General features: G+C 43.4%; 1 protein-coding gene across 2 annotated transcripts in view; it reads right to left on the bottom strand.

The window, feature by feature from the left end:
* The window catches only part of UST (uronyl 2-sulfotransferase), a 313320-nt gene that overhangs the window by 49959 nt on the left and 244504 nt on the right, over positions 1 to 18857 (bottom strand). For both annotated transcript variants that reach the window (XM_061130018.1, XM_061130017.1), the window contains exons 6-7: positions 15033 to 15130; positions 12804 to 12961 (exon numbers count right to left, since the gene is read on the bottom strand). In XM_061130018.1, coding sequence (XP_060986001.1) covers positions 12804 to 12961; positions 15033 to 15130 — 256 coding nt within the window. The remainder of the gene's footprint in view (positions 1 to 12803; positions 12962 to 15032; positions 15131 to 18857) is intronic.

Raw genomic sequence — 18857 nt, 5'->3', positions numbered from 1 at the left:
ACGGTGGCCTGTGTTTCTGTCAAGTTACATTGGATTGGTATCTTTGGATGGTTGAGTACTGCCTCTGATCAGGAGAGCGTCTTTTTTTATCAACTCTTATAATTTACATTCTCTCCCATTAAATAAATCTCCAATATGGATGGCTCTGATCTGTCTTCCGGGTGATTTTTAAAAAATATATAGTAGTTTGGAGCCTCATCATAGCAAATATCATTCAGTCAAAAAAAAAAAAAAAAAATGAGAGGGGTTTAACTAGCAAGCTACCATTAAGGAAATCTTATTTTTGTTTGTTTGTTTTGTTTTTGGAATTTCGCCAGGACTATAATCCCAGGGTACTGATGATGAAGACAGTGCTATGATAGCCTGAGTCACATCACAGCTAAGCAGATGTCACATGAAAAAAAAACAGGTATAACAGATCTACCTACAAGCTCTAAACACAAAACTGGTAATAGAATCTTAAAGTTCAGGTAATTAGCACATGCCCAGCTAAATGCAGTAGGCTGACTACAGGCCTTCAGTGCCTCTCCTCTGAAAATCATCATGCAAGTGACAGTAAAGGATGATAATTTTAGAAAAAGATTGCTGGATCACAAAGACAAAGAACTGGAGAAGGGTTTCAATAGAAGACAGTCCTCAACCAACTTCTGGAAGATGGACAGTGGTTGGAGGAATGCATTGGATGTAGCAGACCAGAGTAAATGCACTGGAGTGTTGGCAGAGGTAGGGGGGCATACATCAAGAGGGTCAACTCACCCTGCACAACCCCAGAGAGACAGAGAGGTAGCCCCAGGAAGCCCAGATGGAAAAACTGAGGATGAGACAGGTACTCTGCCTATGAAGGAGCTGGGCCCTAAATTCCCTCCACACCTACATGCAATCAGGTATCTCACCATGGGTCTTCCCCCATTCTCCATTGCCTGTGAATAGGCAGTCTTAGGAGTAGTCGCTAAAGAATTTGGGGAGAGGCTCCAGACTGATTTGCTAAGCCAGAGGGGAGAGAGGAAAGCAGGGACCAAAAGGAGAACAGTGAAGCGAATGGTGCCTGAACATGGACCTTCAGCCCCTGTTCCCATACCAACAACCAGACATGCGTCCTGCCCTCCTAATCCCACCTCACCTCCCGTCCCTCAAGTGGATGTTTGGGGAACACTGCAGCAGGGACACGGAATAAATTCCAGAGAAAAAAAGACCTAAAATCACTAACAAATGTTTCCCAGCAAAACCTGATGGTTGCTTGATCATCCCAAGTGGGTCCATTAGTTGATAAGCAGCCCCCTATTGTATAGCTCACTTTCAATTAGCTCGTGTGTCTCACCCTCAAATATGAATTCTGAAAAAGACCACGAGGGAAAAAGACTTTGGACTGAAAAGAAAGAAAGAAAGAAAGTGAAGTCACTCAGTCGTGTCTGACTCTTTGCGACCCTGTGGACTATAGCCTACCAGGCTCCTCCATCCATGGGATTCTCCAGGCAAGAATACTGGAGTGGGTTGCCATTTCCTTCTCCAGGGATCTTCCTGACTCAGGGATCGAACCCAGGTCTCCCACATTGCAGGCAGACTCTTTACCCTCTGAGCCACCAGAGAAACCCTTGGACTGAAAAAGAGATGCCCAAACCAACCAAGGGCTTCCCAGGTGGCGCTATTGGTAAAGAACCCACCTACCAATGCAGGAGACATAAGAGACATGGGTTCGATCCCTGGGAAGATCCCCTGGAGGAGGAAATGGCAAACCACTCCAATATTCTTGCCTAGAGAATCTCATAGGCAAAGGAGCCTGATGGGCTACAATCTGTAGGGTCACAAATAGTCAGGCATGAGTGAAGTGACTTAGCAAGCATGCAACCAACCAAAACAGTAAAAAGGAGTCTGGAGCAAATAGAGATAATGTAAGAAAAAGATGAAAATACTTTTTTAAAATTTCTGTAATTTTCAGAGATTTAAGGTGGCATTGTATTCAGCAAACAAGACCAAGATAGTATGCAAAAAGAAGAAAAGAAGATTAACAAAGAGTTCTTGGAAAAGAGAAAATTCAACAGAATGACTGGAATACAAATTGAGGAACTCATCCAGAGAGAAAAAGTTGATGAGATGGAAATTAAAGGAGGAAAAAATAATAAAGCACATAGAGAGGATGCATCTAGAGGTTCCACTATCTGACCAACAGTATTCCAAAACTGAAATACAGAAAATAGTGCTGATAAAATTATGCAGTAAATAATGCAGAAGTAAAACGAGAAAAATTCCCAGAAATGAAAAAACATGTGTTTTAAGCTTAAATGCATCTATTGATTACTCAGCACACTGAGGCACACTGTTGTCAATTTTCACGAAAGGAATAAAAATAACACTCCGGAGAGACAGAGAGAATGAGAAAGTGAGAAAAAAACATGGGAAATGGAATGCATGTATGAAGGAATCCATACCAAACCAAACTGACAATCAAATGAGATAGTAAAACACTGAGCTTTTCAGATATGCGATGACTCAAAGAATTTACCACTCTCCATGCCTCTTTTATCAGGAACCAACTTGGGAATATCTTGGAATGAATGGAGTTATTAAATCAAGAAATAGAATTTGAGGGATTCAGGAGACCAGGGATACAATACATTCTGTAAAATGGTAAAGGGAAGTTGCAGGAGACCTGTGCAGGAAACTTCTGAGTAATTAGCCCAGATCAAAGCAGAAAGTCAGACCTCTGGGTGGGAAGGAGGGGAGTGGTCCTGGGATGGGGGAGCAGGAATGGAATGGATGTACTTATCTGAAATAATACTGAAAAAAATCAAAAGCAATATTGATACAGCAGATCTAAAGGCAAACATGAAAATTTTGATAGGTATAAATAAATCTAAGCAAATAAAAAAAATCCAAGGCAATAATCAATTCTAGCAAAAACAATAAGTCATGCAAGAAATGAAATGAGTTGATTGTGTACTACTTGGATCAGCATCCAACAAATATATTCAGTCGTAGTCATGTAAACAAGGAATATGTATGTAAAATATGGATATAGCCATATTATGAACATAGTGGGCGGAGGAAGTAGAGGTAAGGGTGGTAGAATAAGAGAACTAAATAATGTCACAAATAAATAAATCAAGACAATAAAACAACAAAAATAAAACAAGCCTGTGCATACTAGTTATAATTAGTGTGGTGATTATCAGAACAGCTACTTGTGCTGAATGTATTTGCCTCTTCAAAACCAGACTTTGCAGTGGAAAGGGCTGAAATAAGAAACAACTGCTTTTCATTATATGTCCTTTAGTACTACTGGATTTTTAATTATATGCATGTACTATTTTAATATGGGGCTTCTCAGGTGGCTCAGTAGGTAAAGACTCTTGCCTGCCAATGCAGGGGACATAAGAGACGTGGGTTCGATCCGTGGATCAGGAAGATCCCCTGGAGGAGGAAATGGCAACCCACTCTAGTACTCTTGTCTGGAGAATCCCATGGACAAAGGAGCCTGGCAGGCTAAGTCCGTGGGGTTGCAAAGAGGCAGACGTCACTGAAGCAACTGAGTATGCACGTACTACTTTAATATATCAAGTATAGTTAAAAAACAAGGAGGTAAAATTCTAGGAAAACATGTTTTGAAAAGTAGCTCCAGTATTGTCTGGCTATGACAAGCCAAGAGAAGTACTTAGAAGCATACTATCAAAACTGGAGAGGCAATACTTCAGAGCATCTGAAGCTCCCACTCAGCAAGCAAAATGTCCCTACTCTCATTAGTGGGAAATTAGACTAGATTTCTCTGTGGGTTTGTGGACACTGAAATGAATATGCTTGATATAGCTCACAAGAAACCACTAAAAACTTCCAGGTTTTGCACACAGGTATACGTGCCGTTTTTCACTGTGTTCTTTTCAAAGTCCAACACCATTTACAAGATGTGGAAAGTTAGGATGTTACACGTTGATAAAAAAATGTCTGAGATGTTAAAAAAAAAAAAGCAGATCAGGAAATGGTATTTTTATTTGAACAAGATTAGTTGAACAAAAATAGCAGTTGCCATTGTAAAGTATCGAGTCATGCTAAATGGGTAAGGATTGAACTTCGCTCAGTCTGGGGGGTACATATTATAAGCAGAAACTGTCATTGAGGCAAGATCATGACTCAGGGGCACAAAGACAGTTCTGGAAGTCTCTTTCCACATCACCAGGTTAGGCACCTGGACACGGATGGATCTTGGAAGTTTGGGCACAAAAGCACAGGAAGCTCAAAGGGTCTTTTAAAAAAAAATCAACTTTTTTTAAAAGTTGGGGTCAGGTCTCTAATCTTCTTGGCCCAGGCTCTAGGAGGATCTCAGCTTTGCTGAGTTACCGGGAAAGTCCCAAAGCTGAAATTTGTGGTGACTAATTCCACCCTCAGTAGCATTCTTACTCAATGCAAAGCATATTACTGTCAAGTTCAACTCAAAACTGCTCAAAGTAGAAATGATTAAATTCGCAAGAAGAAGAAATTCACCTCTAAACGCAGAGGAATGCTGGTACCTCCACCACACACTCAGATATTATTAGCCAGCTTTTCGTCCGGGGAAATGAATCATAAGAGAGAAAACTGCACAAACTGCACACCCCATGCCTGGCCACACTGTGGGGGGCACCTGGGGCTCTCCAGAGGATGAGGTTGGGACCTAGAAGGGATCGGTTTCCCAGGGTGCATGGGATGGGAGGTGGGGACTAGGGGAAAATTCTGAAGGGATGATCCCAAGAACTCCCAGTGAGGAAGGCCATTGTCAGGGGACACAGCCAGCTCACCCTTGAGTCAGAGAGTGGCTGCCTACAGAAGGGGAGTCCATGCTGGTGGGCAGAGAGGGCAACTTAGGGGTCAGAGAGGACAGTAGGTTGTGTCTGCAGAATTTGTGGGACCCCCCCGTGGAACAGTGCAGGGCCGACTGGAGGCAATGGGTACCCTAGGCCTAGACGGTGGCTAGGTCTTGGGTGTGGAAACCGGAAATAAAGCCAAGAGGAATAACCCAGCCCTAGGGACCCGGGAACCTGGTCCTGTTAGAGCAGTATCCTGTTATAAAGTGAGGGATCCTTGGGAGGTGGTCAGACGTGGCAGAGGGCACGGAAACTGGGGGGCTGGGGGTGGGGGTCACACATGGCCCTCTGGCAACTGTGGCTCGGCCACTGGTTCTGGGATTGGCGTGAGTGACTCAGCTCCAGGTTGCGCTGCACCGAGGTCTAAGGCCTCGGGCACTGTTCCTCCCTTGGGCAGGACTGACTTAGCAGCAAGGTGACTGAGCTGTGGAGGATGGAGGACTCAGATCCAAGAGGTAAGGTCAGTAGGCAAGGGCCGAGGTGGGCTGGAACGCCCCTCGAGCCTTCCGCACTCGGGACTCCTATGCCTTCACACCCGCACTCACATTTTTTTCTGCACTCATATTTTTTCTTCGTAACCTGCCTCCTTCCACGTCCGCCAGATGAACGTCCGCTATGCACCCTTCAAAGCCGGGCACAAATATCTTCAACAGTAGGTGTCCTTCCAGCCCTGTTTGTGATGATGCTCAGTCCAGATGTGGTTTTCTTTATCTTTACACAGCTGTTCCCCAGGACTGGAGTGCATTACAGACACGTAAACATTTGCTGAAAGTGTTTGTTGAATTTTTCAACAAAATATCAGATTATACCTGATATTTAAATATTATCCTTCACAGAAGAGGAATATTGGGGGAAAGTTAAATTACTATAAAATCAAACCATATGTTGAATAGAGATAATCTATAGATTTTATTATCATGCTTTTACCTTCAAGTGCAATACATAAGGGGGCTTGCACACGTGCATACTAAGTTGCTTTAGTCGTGTCCAACTCTGTGTGACCCCATGGACTGCAGCCCTCCAGGCTCCTCTGTCCATGGGATTCTCCAGACAAGAATACTGGAGTGGGATTCCAGGCCCTCCTCGAGGATGACGGTACTTAATACCTTGTATTATGCTTACTACGTAAGGGTGCTTAATGCTCTGCATTAGTGATCGGATATGAAGCATCTTTGGAGGGTCATAGGTTCATGGAGTTAGTGGTGGTTCTGGGGACAGAAGCTTGAATGTCTGTGGTCACTCGGGACTTGATAACTGTGAGCAAGCTATTCTACTCTTCCACTGTCAGCTTCCTTGTTTAGAAAATGAAACAAAGACTGTCTTTCTCAACTTCAGAAGATTCGTGTAAGAATCGAGTGAGATCATCTATATGGAAGCACTTTATAAATGGCAAATTGATATGCAAATTACTATTGTTTAGGAACTGTTGCTGATGTTTTGATGCAAGATTAGTCACTCAAATACCACTGCTGCTTAATAAGTGGTTTAGCAGTTTGAACACGAATGGATGTACACACGCAAATACACATACAATGCAGTACCAACATGATTAGAATATGAGCCTCGCACATGACTGGTGAAAAACAGATCTTTATGGAGAACATTGATGGTAGATGAACCAATAACAGAGTAGGGTCTTATTTTTATGAACAATAATTGAGTTTTTAAAACAACTTCATTGGTGTCTGTAGATGGTTGGAATTTCTCTCAACCATCTGTGAGGTTCCAGAATGTTTTGGGGTTTTGTTGTAGAGTAAATGGAATATGGTTCAGTGGTAAAAAGTCCACCTGCAGTGCAGGAAATTTCGTTTCATCTACTGGGTCGGGAGGATCCCCCAAAGAAAGGAAATGGCAACCCACTCCAATATTCTTTCCTGGGAAAGCCCACGGACAGAGGAGTCTGACGGGCTACAGTCCCTGGGGTTGCAAGAGTCAGAAATGACTGAACAACTGGACAACAACAACAACAACAACAAAAGAAATAAAAAGTAGGAAATAAAAGATGAAAAACAGCATGTTTAATCCAATTATTGTAGAATGATGGATGACTTTTACAAGCCAGAGTTGACAGTCAGTCCTAAATGAAATCAACCCTGGAAGAACTGGCACTAAAGCTGAAGTTCCAATACTTTGGCCACCTGATGCGAAGAGCTGACTCACTGGAAAAGACCCTGATGCTGGGAAAGACCAAAGGCAAAAGAAGAGGGCGGCAGAGGATGAGATAGTTAGATAGCATCACTGACTCAATGGACATGAATCTGAGCAAATTCCAAGAGATAATGGAGGCCAGGGAAGCTTGGCATGCTACAGTCCATGGAGTCACAAAGAATCAGACAGGACTTGGAGTCAAACAACAAATGATACGTGTTTTTAACCTACACAAACTTATTTGACTGTAAACCACCTCCCACTTCCTGAGCCCATCAACTGTCGTATAATGCACTTTGGACTACTGCAATCAATTGTACTTGGGATCCTTTTGATATGATCCCATTTTTAGGCCCCAAATTGGGCATAATTGTACATCTGCCTCCAAACATTCTGTAAAAGCCTCTCTGCAGATGGAAACTTAGGAAACCTCAGGCACTTCCTTGAAAAAAAATGGAGAGACCCTGCCATCTGCTGGACAAAGTTTGTCATAGTGTTCTGATTATGTAATCCTGTATATGGAAAATAAAGGTTTTTCAAGAATGAAAACACCATTCACAATTAAATCATTGAATATCTATCTTATATCTAGTAAATGACATGATACAGAACAGTCTGAAAGATTCAACATTCAGCTCAAGTTAATGGTAATTGGCTCTGGTCACATCTCAATAGTGGGTTTCATTTAAAGTTGAAATTTTAATGTCCTGATATTTCTGATAAGAGTTCAGGCATAAAAAGTAGATTATTTTTAAAAAATCCCTAGTGATTTGAATGGTATATGCTTTTCAGTACCCAAGCATGTCTCTGTAGTAATATTTCTGTTAAACTTATTCCCTTATGATTATTTAAGGATAAGGTACTGGCCAGAATATAACTGTTCCTCTCCTTCTGAGTCAGAAATACTCAGTTCCTAAAGGCATGTGATTTTATAGTTAAAGGTCAACTGTCACTGATGAAATAAATGAAGAGTCATCATGGTTTTTTCTGCCTTCCTCCCTCCTTCTCTCTTCTATTTCTTTCTTTCACACTGAAGTTACAGAAAGAGAGTGGAAGCCCTAGTTCCTCCCGGACACAGGCCCTGTCTCTCCCCTGTAATGTGGTTGGCAGGCTAATAGTTAAGTTTTGAACACTTATCCTATGTTGGGATTTCCCTGGTGGTTCAGATGGTAAAGAATCTGCCTGCAATGCGGGAGACCCGGGTTCAATCCCTGGATTGGAAAGATTGCCTGGAGAAGGGAATGGCAACCCACTCCAGTATTCTTGCCTGGAGAATTACATGGACAGAGGAGCCTGGTGGGCTACAGTCCATGGGATCGCAAAGAGTTGGTCGCAACTGAGGACTAACACTATCATATGTTAAGCTCTGGGCTGAGGGCTTTACATGGATTTGATGAGGTACACCTCACCACAGCCTTCTGATGCAGACAGTATTGTTTACGTGTCTTAACTAGATGGGGAAACTGAGGGGCAGAGGAGTTACACCTTACCTCTGGTTGTCCGGTTAGGTGGAGGATGGCCTTTAACGCCCAGGCTGTCTACTCTAGAGCCTGTGGTCTAATCACTGTGATAGCCTGTCTCCCTGACAGAAATGCATACGGTGTGAGAGAGAGGGGTGGACAGCATGACCAGAGAGTGAGCTGGGATCCCTGTCTTAGCCAAGGACGGATTCTGAATGAACACTGAAGCCTAGGCTCGCCATGTCCTCTAGATGGCGACAGCCTCCATAATTGGGAATTGAGGAGGCAGTGAGACTGCCTAGGATGGTGGGGTTTTTTTGTTTTTGTTTTTAAGGGGAAAAGCTCAGTTGGTAAAGAATCCACCTGCAATGCAGGAGACCCCAGTTAGATTCCTGGGTCAGGAAGATCTGCTGGAGAAGGGATAGGCTATCCACTCCAGTATTCTTGGACTTCCCTTATGGCTTAGCTGGTAAAGAATCCACCTGCAATGTGGGAGACCCGGGTTCAGTCCTTGGGTTGGGAAGATCCCCTGGAGAAGGGAAAGGCTATCCACTCCAGTATTCTGGCCTGGAGAGTTCCACAGACTGCATAGTCCATGGGGTCACAGAGAGTCAGACACGACTGAGTGACTTTCACTTTCACTCTATAATTGTGTTAACCAACAGAAGGTAGAAAGAGGTGCCTTAAAACATTCTATGTAATACTTTAGTATCATAATAACAGATCCAATAGATCCTAGTGATCTACCACCCAAAGTTGCATTTGCTCTGGGTCCTATGGGCAAAAGTGAAGTGAAAGTTGCTCAGTCATGTCCGACTCTTTGCGACCCCAGGGATTATACAGACTATGGAACTCTCCAGGCCAGAATACTGGAGTGGGTAGCCTTTCCCTTCTCCAGGGGATCTTCCCAACCCAGGGATCAAACCCAGGTCTCCCACATTGCAGGTGGATTCTTTACCAGCTGAGCCACAAGGGAAGCCCACTGCAAGCGCAGAACCACCACATAAAGAGAACTCCCAACTCGGTGTTCTTTCCTTAGAGAATAACTGTTTTTTAAAACTGGCCAATTTTAATTTTGTATGTAAATACCCTCAGATTTGAATACTGCAAAGCCAATAAACTTCAACCTTACGTTGCGATACTCTTAATGGGAGTCTATCATTCACACCTAGTTAAAAAATATTTAAATCTGTACTTCTATTTATCATCATCATTGGGCTTCCCAGGTGGTGCTAGTGGTAAAAGAACCCATCTGCCAATGCAGGAGACATAAGAGATGTGGGTTCAATCCCTGGGTCAGGAAGATCCCCTGGAGGAGCGCATGGCAACCACTCCAGTATTCTTGCCTGGAGAATCCCACGGACAGAGAAGTCTGAAGGGCTACAGTCCATGTGGTCACAAACAGTCAGATATGACTGAAGCGACTCAGCACAGCACATCATCATCGTTTATAAAACTATTCAAGTTTAAATATTTTTTTTTTTTTAGGAACAAGACAAAGCACTTGATTTATGAATGAACTTAAACCCTCAAAGTTAGTAAGGAAGCCATTTGTTTGGAATCACACATATTTTCCTTTGTAGTAGTTGGTGGCCAGTTTCACAAGGACAGTCCACAAAAATCTAGGAATTCTCTACTGTGGCTCCAATGTTTACATTCGTAATGGAAACAAGTTGAAGATGAATACTAATGTAATGCTAGTAAAGGAAAGTACTTAAAATACAAGAGAAAAGGATTGGACACCTGAGCTTTCGAGTCCTCAGGGAGGAGGAAGGTTGTGAGTTAAAGTCAGGTCCTACAGTTTCATGTCTGGATGCTAGACCGGGCTACTGAAATGGAACAGCTGGGTTACTGACCAGCTCAAGGACATCTATGAGGGATGCTAATAAAAGCACTGTTCTTATCACAGATATTCACTTATTTCCTGTCTTTAATTATTTTACTTATTTACTTTGGCCTTTAACACCACTGTGATTTTACTCCTAAAGGAACTACGACTAAGAAAAATATTGATACCTCACAGCATGTCCGTTTTTAAGAGCTAAGGGGGAAAAGCATTCATGACCAGTTAATCCTTGCGCCTCAGGAAGCGTAAACTGTGGCCCTTCTGCTCACATTTTGGTGGATGACCATGAATCTCAGTCTCTTCAATTCTTTGAGCTGGCTCCAAGCCTCTCAGTTTTGAAAGGTAAGGAATGAGCAAATGTGATTGAAATTGATCAATAAAAAATGAGACTGTTTAAGTTAATCACAGTAAGTTGCTCTTACCCGGTAACTGTTTTGGCTTCGGTTCCCCCAAATCAAATTCACACCCAGGTTGGACAGAGTTTACTGAGTCCTTGCTCCAAGGTACTGCCTCCGCCTCACAAAATACCTGAGAAATATCTGAGCATGTTCTCTTGCTTACCCATCAGGTGAAAACCTTCATTTTTATTCCATCTTGAGTACTTATTATCATCAAGTTCTTCTGAGATATGCTTAACTGGGTCTCCACAGAATGCAAACATTAATATCAAATACATTCTTAAAAACTTTATGAAGACTAAATTTCTCAAATATTTTTGGTAGGGGACAAATTTACTCATCAGCATAACTCCTTAGAGGAAATAAATGGGTGGGGTGCACTAACAGTTGAGATATTATTTAGGGAAGTTCTTAATTTCTCTAAATGGTGGGTGATTGGAACCCTTAGTACTGATTGGAAAGAATTAATGACTATCCTTCCAATCTAGAATAAGTGATGGCTCATTTGACTAGCAGACATTATTTTTACCAGCTCCTCAATTATTGTTATTAGTGCTTTTTCTTCAGCAGTGAGACGGGACTAAATATTCTTCATCTTGCTGGAAGGGGATTACAAAAAGTCTATACATATCTGAATTTTTAAATAAAATAAGACAAGCACCAAAGAAAAATGGCCAGTGGAGTGTTGGCATCTTAATCCAACTTCATGGTCAGTTTAATCTACAGAGTTTTAAGGGTCTCAGACTTCAGTGTTTCTGTTCTCTATCCTCTAGTCTACTCACTTATAAAATTCTTGTGTAAAGGGCAAGAGCAGTGATTTTAGCGTGCCACCATGTGTGAGTTTAGACTGAAAAGGCCCAGGTGAACTGGTTCTGGTGTGAATGATCAAGTGACCTCCGCTAACCTATTTGACATCAGCTCGCTGATTTGCGGCCATGAGAAAATAATACAGGGGTTTCTCTTCAGGACAAGGAAGTTGTGGAGCTGATTGGCCTTCAGTGTTACCATAGATAAACCTCACAGAAGGTGCCCAAAGAGAACACAAAACCCAGGGCAAGTGTTGAAAGGGCAAAGGAAGGCCCTATTAAAAAACTGACCATTCAGAGCTTGTTACACTTCTAGCTCTTCCAACTGTACTTCCTGCTTCGAAGACACACGTGCGGAGCACACCTTGAGGTCCTTGGTCATGTAAGTACGTGGGAGTTGTTCTCTGAATAAGGGAGTGGGGAGACTAAGGCAGTCACCTTCCCCCAACCAGCCCTTGGTGGTGGTAGGGCCGCCTACCACCTACCTACCATGAAACAGAAGTCAGGGCCCCTGTAGACAAGCCCAGTTCACCCAGCGTCAGTACCTGCTCATGAGGTAGTACGTGGTCTCTGCCTGGCTGTCTGGAGTGTTGGGCAGAGGCTGCACTGGGGGAGCCCTTCCCCTGGGCCTTATTTCCACAAGGCAGAATAACACCTCCCATTTCAGAACAACCAAACAATAAACACCTTAGTGACTAGGCAGTGTTGTGGCAGCAATAGATTAATAAGAACAGGGCAGAATCAATGCTGTTTGTGATTCTCTCGGGATAAAATTATAATAGGAGAAATACACAGTGGGTTTCTCAAAGTAATCACATTTATAGCGACATCTTTTAATCGCTCTGCTGCATCCTGCTTCTCGCTTCTATTTGGAAACCACTGCATTTGTTGGAGGAAAATCATGACTGTATCCTCAGTGTGCCGCTTTATCTGTTCTCTGTGTCAGGATTCGCTTTTTTAAAACAGACATAGAGCCAGAGACAGCGCATCACACGATGGCTCCCTCCCATTTGCCCACCTTTCCATCCACGGAAGCCCCAGCAACACGTTCAGGACAACGTTGACAGGAATGTTGCCAATTTCATTTTCCAGAGGGAGAAATGGAAGCATCAGGCCTTTAAAACGTTGAGTTTACGTTTGGCCCTGATGCTCAAGGCTTTGGGATCTGTATCTCGTGGTTCTGACCTTGCTTTGAAGCCGGGGAACCTCCCTTCACTAACAGAGGAGGTGATTCCACGTCTTTATTTCCCGAGTTTTCTTTTCAAGGTGAGTAACCCTCCGAACAGAGAAGAAATGCTTACAGACGGAGTTACCTGGGTCTTTGTAGATACTGAGTACACCCTTGAAGTAATGAGGTAAAAATCTTTCCAGTAAAAGCAGCACGTCTTCCAACTCTTCGAGAATCCCCACAAGCAGGAAGTTTTCATTCACGTTCAGTTTTGCTCTTTCAAGGGCCCACTCACCAGGCTCCCTTTATAGATAGAAAAATGATGTTTAAATCAAAGGTTGGTTTTCAAATGCAGCAACAACATGTTGAAAGTTTCTCCCTTCTCCTACCTGCCCCCATTCACAAAAGTCCAAATCCTACTTCCTTCAGGGACCAGCCCAGATGCAGCATCTCCAGCCGTGGTCCAACTGGCCCCTGTCCTACCATCTCTCCTCCAGCATCATGGCCCCTTCAGAGTGACAGGCCTGGGGCTCTTGAGCTTAGCGAGCCCCGAATAAATGTTTATTATATGGGCCCAGGCAGCTAGACATCAAGAAACACTGATTAGAATGGCTTATTTATTTATTGACCACACTGCACAGCATGTGGGATCTTAGTTCCCTCACCAGGGATTGAACCCATGCCTCCTGCATTGGAAGCACAGAGTCTCAACCACTGAACCACCGGGGAAGTCCCTGGGATGACTTTTTAATAGAAGGATCAAACCGAATCCATAAAGTGAGAAGTTTAGACATGGGAAACTTACTGATATTGATTTCTGTAGAAATCAAAATAGGTGTCGGGTCATGACTGCTAATCATCTCACTCTTTTGAGAAATTTAAAGACAACTTTTAAAATTATTATTACAGAAGGGAAACAGCCTAATTTGTATTTGTAAGGCAAATCTCTGAGCCGACAACCCTGTAAGGAGCCCAGCCTGCAGATATCAGGAACTAGGCTCCAGGCCTAACTGGTTTTTACCATCTGGGGGAACTTGGGAAGCGAGGATTATTTTTTGAAAATTTTTAAATAATCCTTATTTAGCTCAAATAATTGTTGTCAAGGTGGGAGAAGGTGACATTTTGAAAGTGTTCTGACAATCATCACGCATGGACCCAGATAAAGCCTAAGTCCTCACCCCAAGACTGGGAAATATACAGTTTAAAAAGTACTTTAAGGAGTTACAATCATGTTTCTCTGAATAAATATGTTCATTGTGTCAGAAAGGGAGATATTGGGCCCCAAATCTTCCCAGGATCTGAAGCCGTGACCCTGAAGCAGAAGGCATGTATTAGAGAGGGGAGGGTAGGTGAGGGAGGCCTCCTGAAGTCAGGAGTTTATGATGAAGCTGACACGTCTAGCCCCAGAATTCTGACCATAAACCAAGTGGTAAATTCAGCAAAACGTCAGTAATAACTAAGTAGCAATCACAGTGTCAGCAAAAAGTACAATGAATAAATAAACTGCAACTTGATACAGCTGTATGTTCCCTGCTCCCAACCCGCAGTCTCTTTAGACCTTCTAATCAATGACCTTCTAATTACCTCTCCTTTGGAGGGAAATGTCACTTCTGGCATCTGGGTTCATTTTCCACCAAGCAAAGATAATATTCATCACTACCACCATTTCTTCTGGAGGCGACACACATCTAGAGTACAGTGAGTTTCCAGTGTAGCTGGATCAGAACCAGCTGGAGAGAGGGGGTCATAATAGCCTGGACCCCAACTCAGAGACTGGGATTGGGTGGGGATGCCCAAGAAGTTCCCCAGGGATGCAGGTGGGTAGACCACATAAAGTGTCTGAATAAGTCACCTTATAGAGAAGGGTCTGGCATCCAAATAAGGCTGAGGAGTGATCACTAAAAGTACTTTCTTCTTCTCTGTCTAAGTGTCTCAGGAGAGAGACACTCTGGAATTTTCCAAGTGAGCATCTCTGTTTCGTCCCAGTTAGACATACCACACTTGCAAGGACACCCATCGATGAAGCTGTCACTGCAGAGGAGCAGGCTGGATGCACCCCCATGGGTTTTACTATCTCACAAGCTGGGTAGTGACAGATGTATGTTAAGAAGGAAGAAGAGTTTGATTGGCATTTCAGTTACACAGCTTTAGGGGTGGTCCCCAAGGTCCTCTCCAGACCTTGCTTTCTTAATTTCCTTATTTATGAGACATTCAGACTCTCAAATGTGATCTTGAGAGATTAGCAATAAATATGAACTGAATTCCAGAAGGCAGGGAGACTGGGGACACAGAAGGTGCCTGAGTAGTGCCAGCTGGTGGGTTTCCTACCATCGTGGTCCACGTAAGCATGTCATGAGCCTGTTTCAGTCTTTACCTGCATCTGGGGTGCTGTCCACAGAAATACGGAATGATGTAAAATAACCTGGGGTTGGAACACTCGGGGTAGTTTTCAAGAATACACTCATTGATGTCCTAGAAGAGAAAACACGGCAGTGAGATGGCTGGTGGTCTCTGCAGGGCTCTGCCAAGCGTCAAGAGGGTAAGTAAAATTGATACTTAAATGACATGGGGAAGCTTTGAGAAGATGTAGAAAACTGATGGATTTCATGAGAAGATTTTTTTTTTTGCCTCGCACCAGCCTGTTCCACTGGGCAGGTGCACATACGGTCCGAGTATTTCAGAGAGTGTTTGTCCTGTTGAGTTAACTGAATTTTTGTGTTTCCCCATGGCCTGAAGTCTCTGCCTGGATCACGAGCATCTTGGAGCAGTCCTGCTGGCTGTGGCTAGCTGTGGCCCCAGCAGTTATGAGAAACTGGGAAGTATATAGTGGGCATTTAACAAGTATTTGTTGAATGGATTCAGTATGACTTAATTTTTAGTTCATCCAGACTTCATCAGAGATCCCTATACAGCCTGTAGAAAAGCATTTCCCTGTATATCCACATGTCCAAAAAATACTTGTTGTTATTCACTTGCTAAGTTGTGTCCAACTCTTTGCAACCCCTGATCCCTTGGACTGTAGCCGACCAGGCTCCTCTGTCCATGGAATTTTCCAGGCAAGAATACTGGAGTGGGTTGCTATTTCCTTCTCTGGGGGATCTTCCCCACCCAGGGACTAAATCTACATCTCCTGCTTGGTAAGCGGATTCTTTACCACTGAGCCACATGGGAAGCTCACAACAAATACTGAAGTATTGAACATAGTCACATAAAGGGTTTGTAAATTTTGGAGGGGCTGTAAAACCATTTCTAATGTTATATTAGGTTAGAAAGTGGCCGGATGTTTGCCTACAGACATTCTCTCACTTTCAAAGGCAACAGTTGTGATTTCCAGATAGCAAATTTGTAATTTCTAGACAGAAAATTTCTTTTCTATGAGGCTGAATGGCAGGTCTTAGTCAGCATTACTGGAGCTTACAGTGGCTTGATGGGGGATGAAAAAGAGGGCTAAAAATCCACTTTCATTAAGGTGGATTACATTGGATACCCCAGATAAGACATGTCCAGTTCTTAGGTACTTCTAAGGAGAAAAGATAACCCAATTTACAAACAAACCAAACAGCTGTGGGATGCTTTTCAGAAACATTACTGGCAAGGTGGATTAAGAGTGGTCCCATGGCCAGAGGAGTTTATAATAAGTCAGTTGAAGCCACTGAATCTGATGTGATTTGTGTAAGTGGTTAGTTATTAAAAAATTTTTTTTAGTTCAAGTTTGTAGTTGCAAAAACGTAACTTAAATGTTTTTCTTTTTTTTTTAAAACAACCTTTCCCCCCTCATGCTTCTTTAGTTTATGCATTAATTAAATAAATTACACAATTACAATAACGAATTCAACTGGAAGAAAGAGATTCAGCAAACATGGTCCCACGGTCAGTGGAGTTTACAAGTCAGTTGAAGCCACTGAATCTGATGTGATTTGTGTAAATGGTTAGTTATTTAAAAATTTTTTTTTAGTTCAAGTTGGTGGTTAGAAAAACATAACTTAATCATTTTTTTTTTAGGACAAGCTTTTCTTTTCTCCTTCATGCTTCTTTGGTTTATATAACAATTAAATAAAGTACACAATCCAACTGGAATAAAGAGATTCAGCAAAAGACAGACTGTAGTTAAACACTTGGGCCTATCGTGGGAAGCAGAGGTGTGTAGTTCCTGGAAAGGAATATACCAGGAGCAAATGGAACAGTGAACGCCAGCACATCCAGCCATGCGTGACGTGAAGGGTGGCTAAGAGCACCTCATTGTGAATGAAAGCCCATTAAAAATGCAGCATGTTAGACCCAAAATACCTTTCTAGGAAGAATTTGACACAGAGAGATGTATGTATAAGACTATTCATTGCTATAAGATTTATGACAACAAAATATGGCCGAGCTCACAGTTCATTAATGGGGGATTGATTCACTTCTGGTGCATTCCTACCAGGAAACACACACAGGGCACCCAGAAAGGAGGAGGATCTACATGCCCTGTCCTGAAAACCATTCAGGATGTTTGCAGATGAAACAGAGTCGGTTATAGGACAATATGAACATGTAGGACAACATAAAAATAAACTTACATGTTTACAAAAGGACACAAATATCTGGAAGGATAAACACCAAACCGTTCAAAGAAGTTATTTATAAATGTAGATGTAATGGAAGGTGGCAATATATTTAACTTTTACTTTGATTCATTTTTGAAATGTTAGCTTTTATTGTAATATATGTATTTTAGTTTTATCATCAGAAAAGTTTGAGAGCTACACATTGAAAAGGGCTTCCCTGGTTGCTTAGTGGTAAAGAATCTGCCTGCCAATGCAGGAGACCTAAGATACTTGGGTGTGATCCCTGGGTTGGGAAGATTTTCTGGAGGAGGAAATGGCAACCCACTCTGGTATTCCTGCCTGAGAAATCCCATGGACAGAGAAACCTGGTGGGCTACACTACATGGGATCGCAAAGAAATCAGACACAACTTAGCAACTAAACAACAAACACTTTGGAAAACAAACTAAAACTTGTGTAGGCAGGTGACTGGGCTTTGCTTTGAGGATGCTCACCCTCCAGGTATCCTCCGGCAGCTGGCGTCCCCCAGGGACCTGAGCCTCAGGTCAGAGCGCCCAGTAACTGGGCTGGGGTCACAGGGAGGGAGCCTGGAGCTGGGTGAGAAGCAGGGCAGAGTACACTCCAGCCAGGGCCGTCATCGTCAGAGACAGAGGGTCTGTCCTCTGAGGTTGAGATTTCACAGCAACGGCTGAGTAATGCGATGGTGATTTAGGGGGTGTCCAGAGATCCTGCCCATACACAGTCAGCCCCCCAGAGACCTGCATTAACATGAGGGGTGGGGCAACAGAGTCCCACAGAAACTTCCATAGCACCTGCGCTCCTCCGAGTTCACTTTCCAGTTGCCTTTTAATAAGAACTTGTGTAATTGTTTGTTTAGGTGGTGAGTCCAGGAGAGCACAGATGTCTGTTCGCTGCGTCTCCAGCGCTTAGCACCCTGCCTGGAAAAAGCAGGGCTGCAATAAATACTCAGTGAATGAATGGACAAATGGCAGAGGGAATAAGCCAAGACATACAACCGCCATGCTGTCCCCAGAGATCCTGGCGCAGGAGCTCGCAGGAGCCGGCAGAGGACATCAGCTGGTGGGGGCCGGGAGGGCGAAGGACTGCAGGGACCTCGGAAGGACTTTCCTCTATTGGAATCCACAAATAACCTCCCGAGGTCAATTTATGGGAAGACATAAATTCTGAGTTCAAGAATCGCTGTTAACCTTTCTTTCTTAGAGCAAGACATGTCCCGGGAGATTTCAAAGAGTTCCATTTGAGCCCATTAGGTTGATGAATGGTGTTGGCCACAACCAGCTTATGGAAATGCTATAGGAGGGCATAAATAAAAGATGACTCAGGTGTAAGGCCAAGCGGAAGCCAGAAACGAGCTGTGAAGACCCACGCACTTAGCTGCCTGCGGCTTAGCCATAGCGCTCAGTGGGGTTGCTTCCCGGCAGCTCAAGGACTTGTGGCCTCAGGAGGCTGGTCTTGGCCACTCACACAGTCCACTCTTACTGTAACCCAGATCTTCAGTGAGTGACCTTTCAGTGTCCTGGGCCACCAACTGTGACAAGTGTCAGCACGGCTGTTCCTCCAGTAGCCTGCTCTGATGGCATTGTCCAGCCCCCCTGGGGCCATTTGGTTTTCCCCCAGAGTTAAGCATTTTA

The sequence above is a fragment of the Dama dama genome, chromosome 26, assembly GCF_033118175.1.
Source record: "Dama dama isolate Ldn47 chromosome 26, ASM3311817v1, whole genome shotgun sequence".
NCBI classification, from domain to species: Eukaryota; Metazoa; Chordata; class Mammalia; order Artiodactyla; family Cervidae; genus Dama; species Dama dama.
This window is presented reverse-complemented; position numbering and strand designations above follow the sequence as displayed.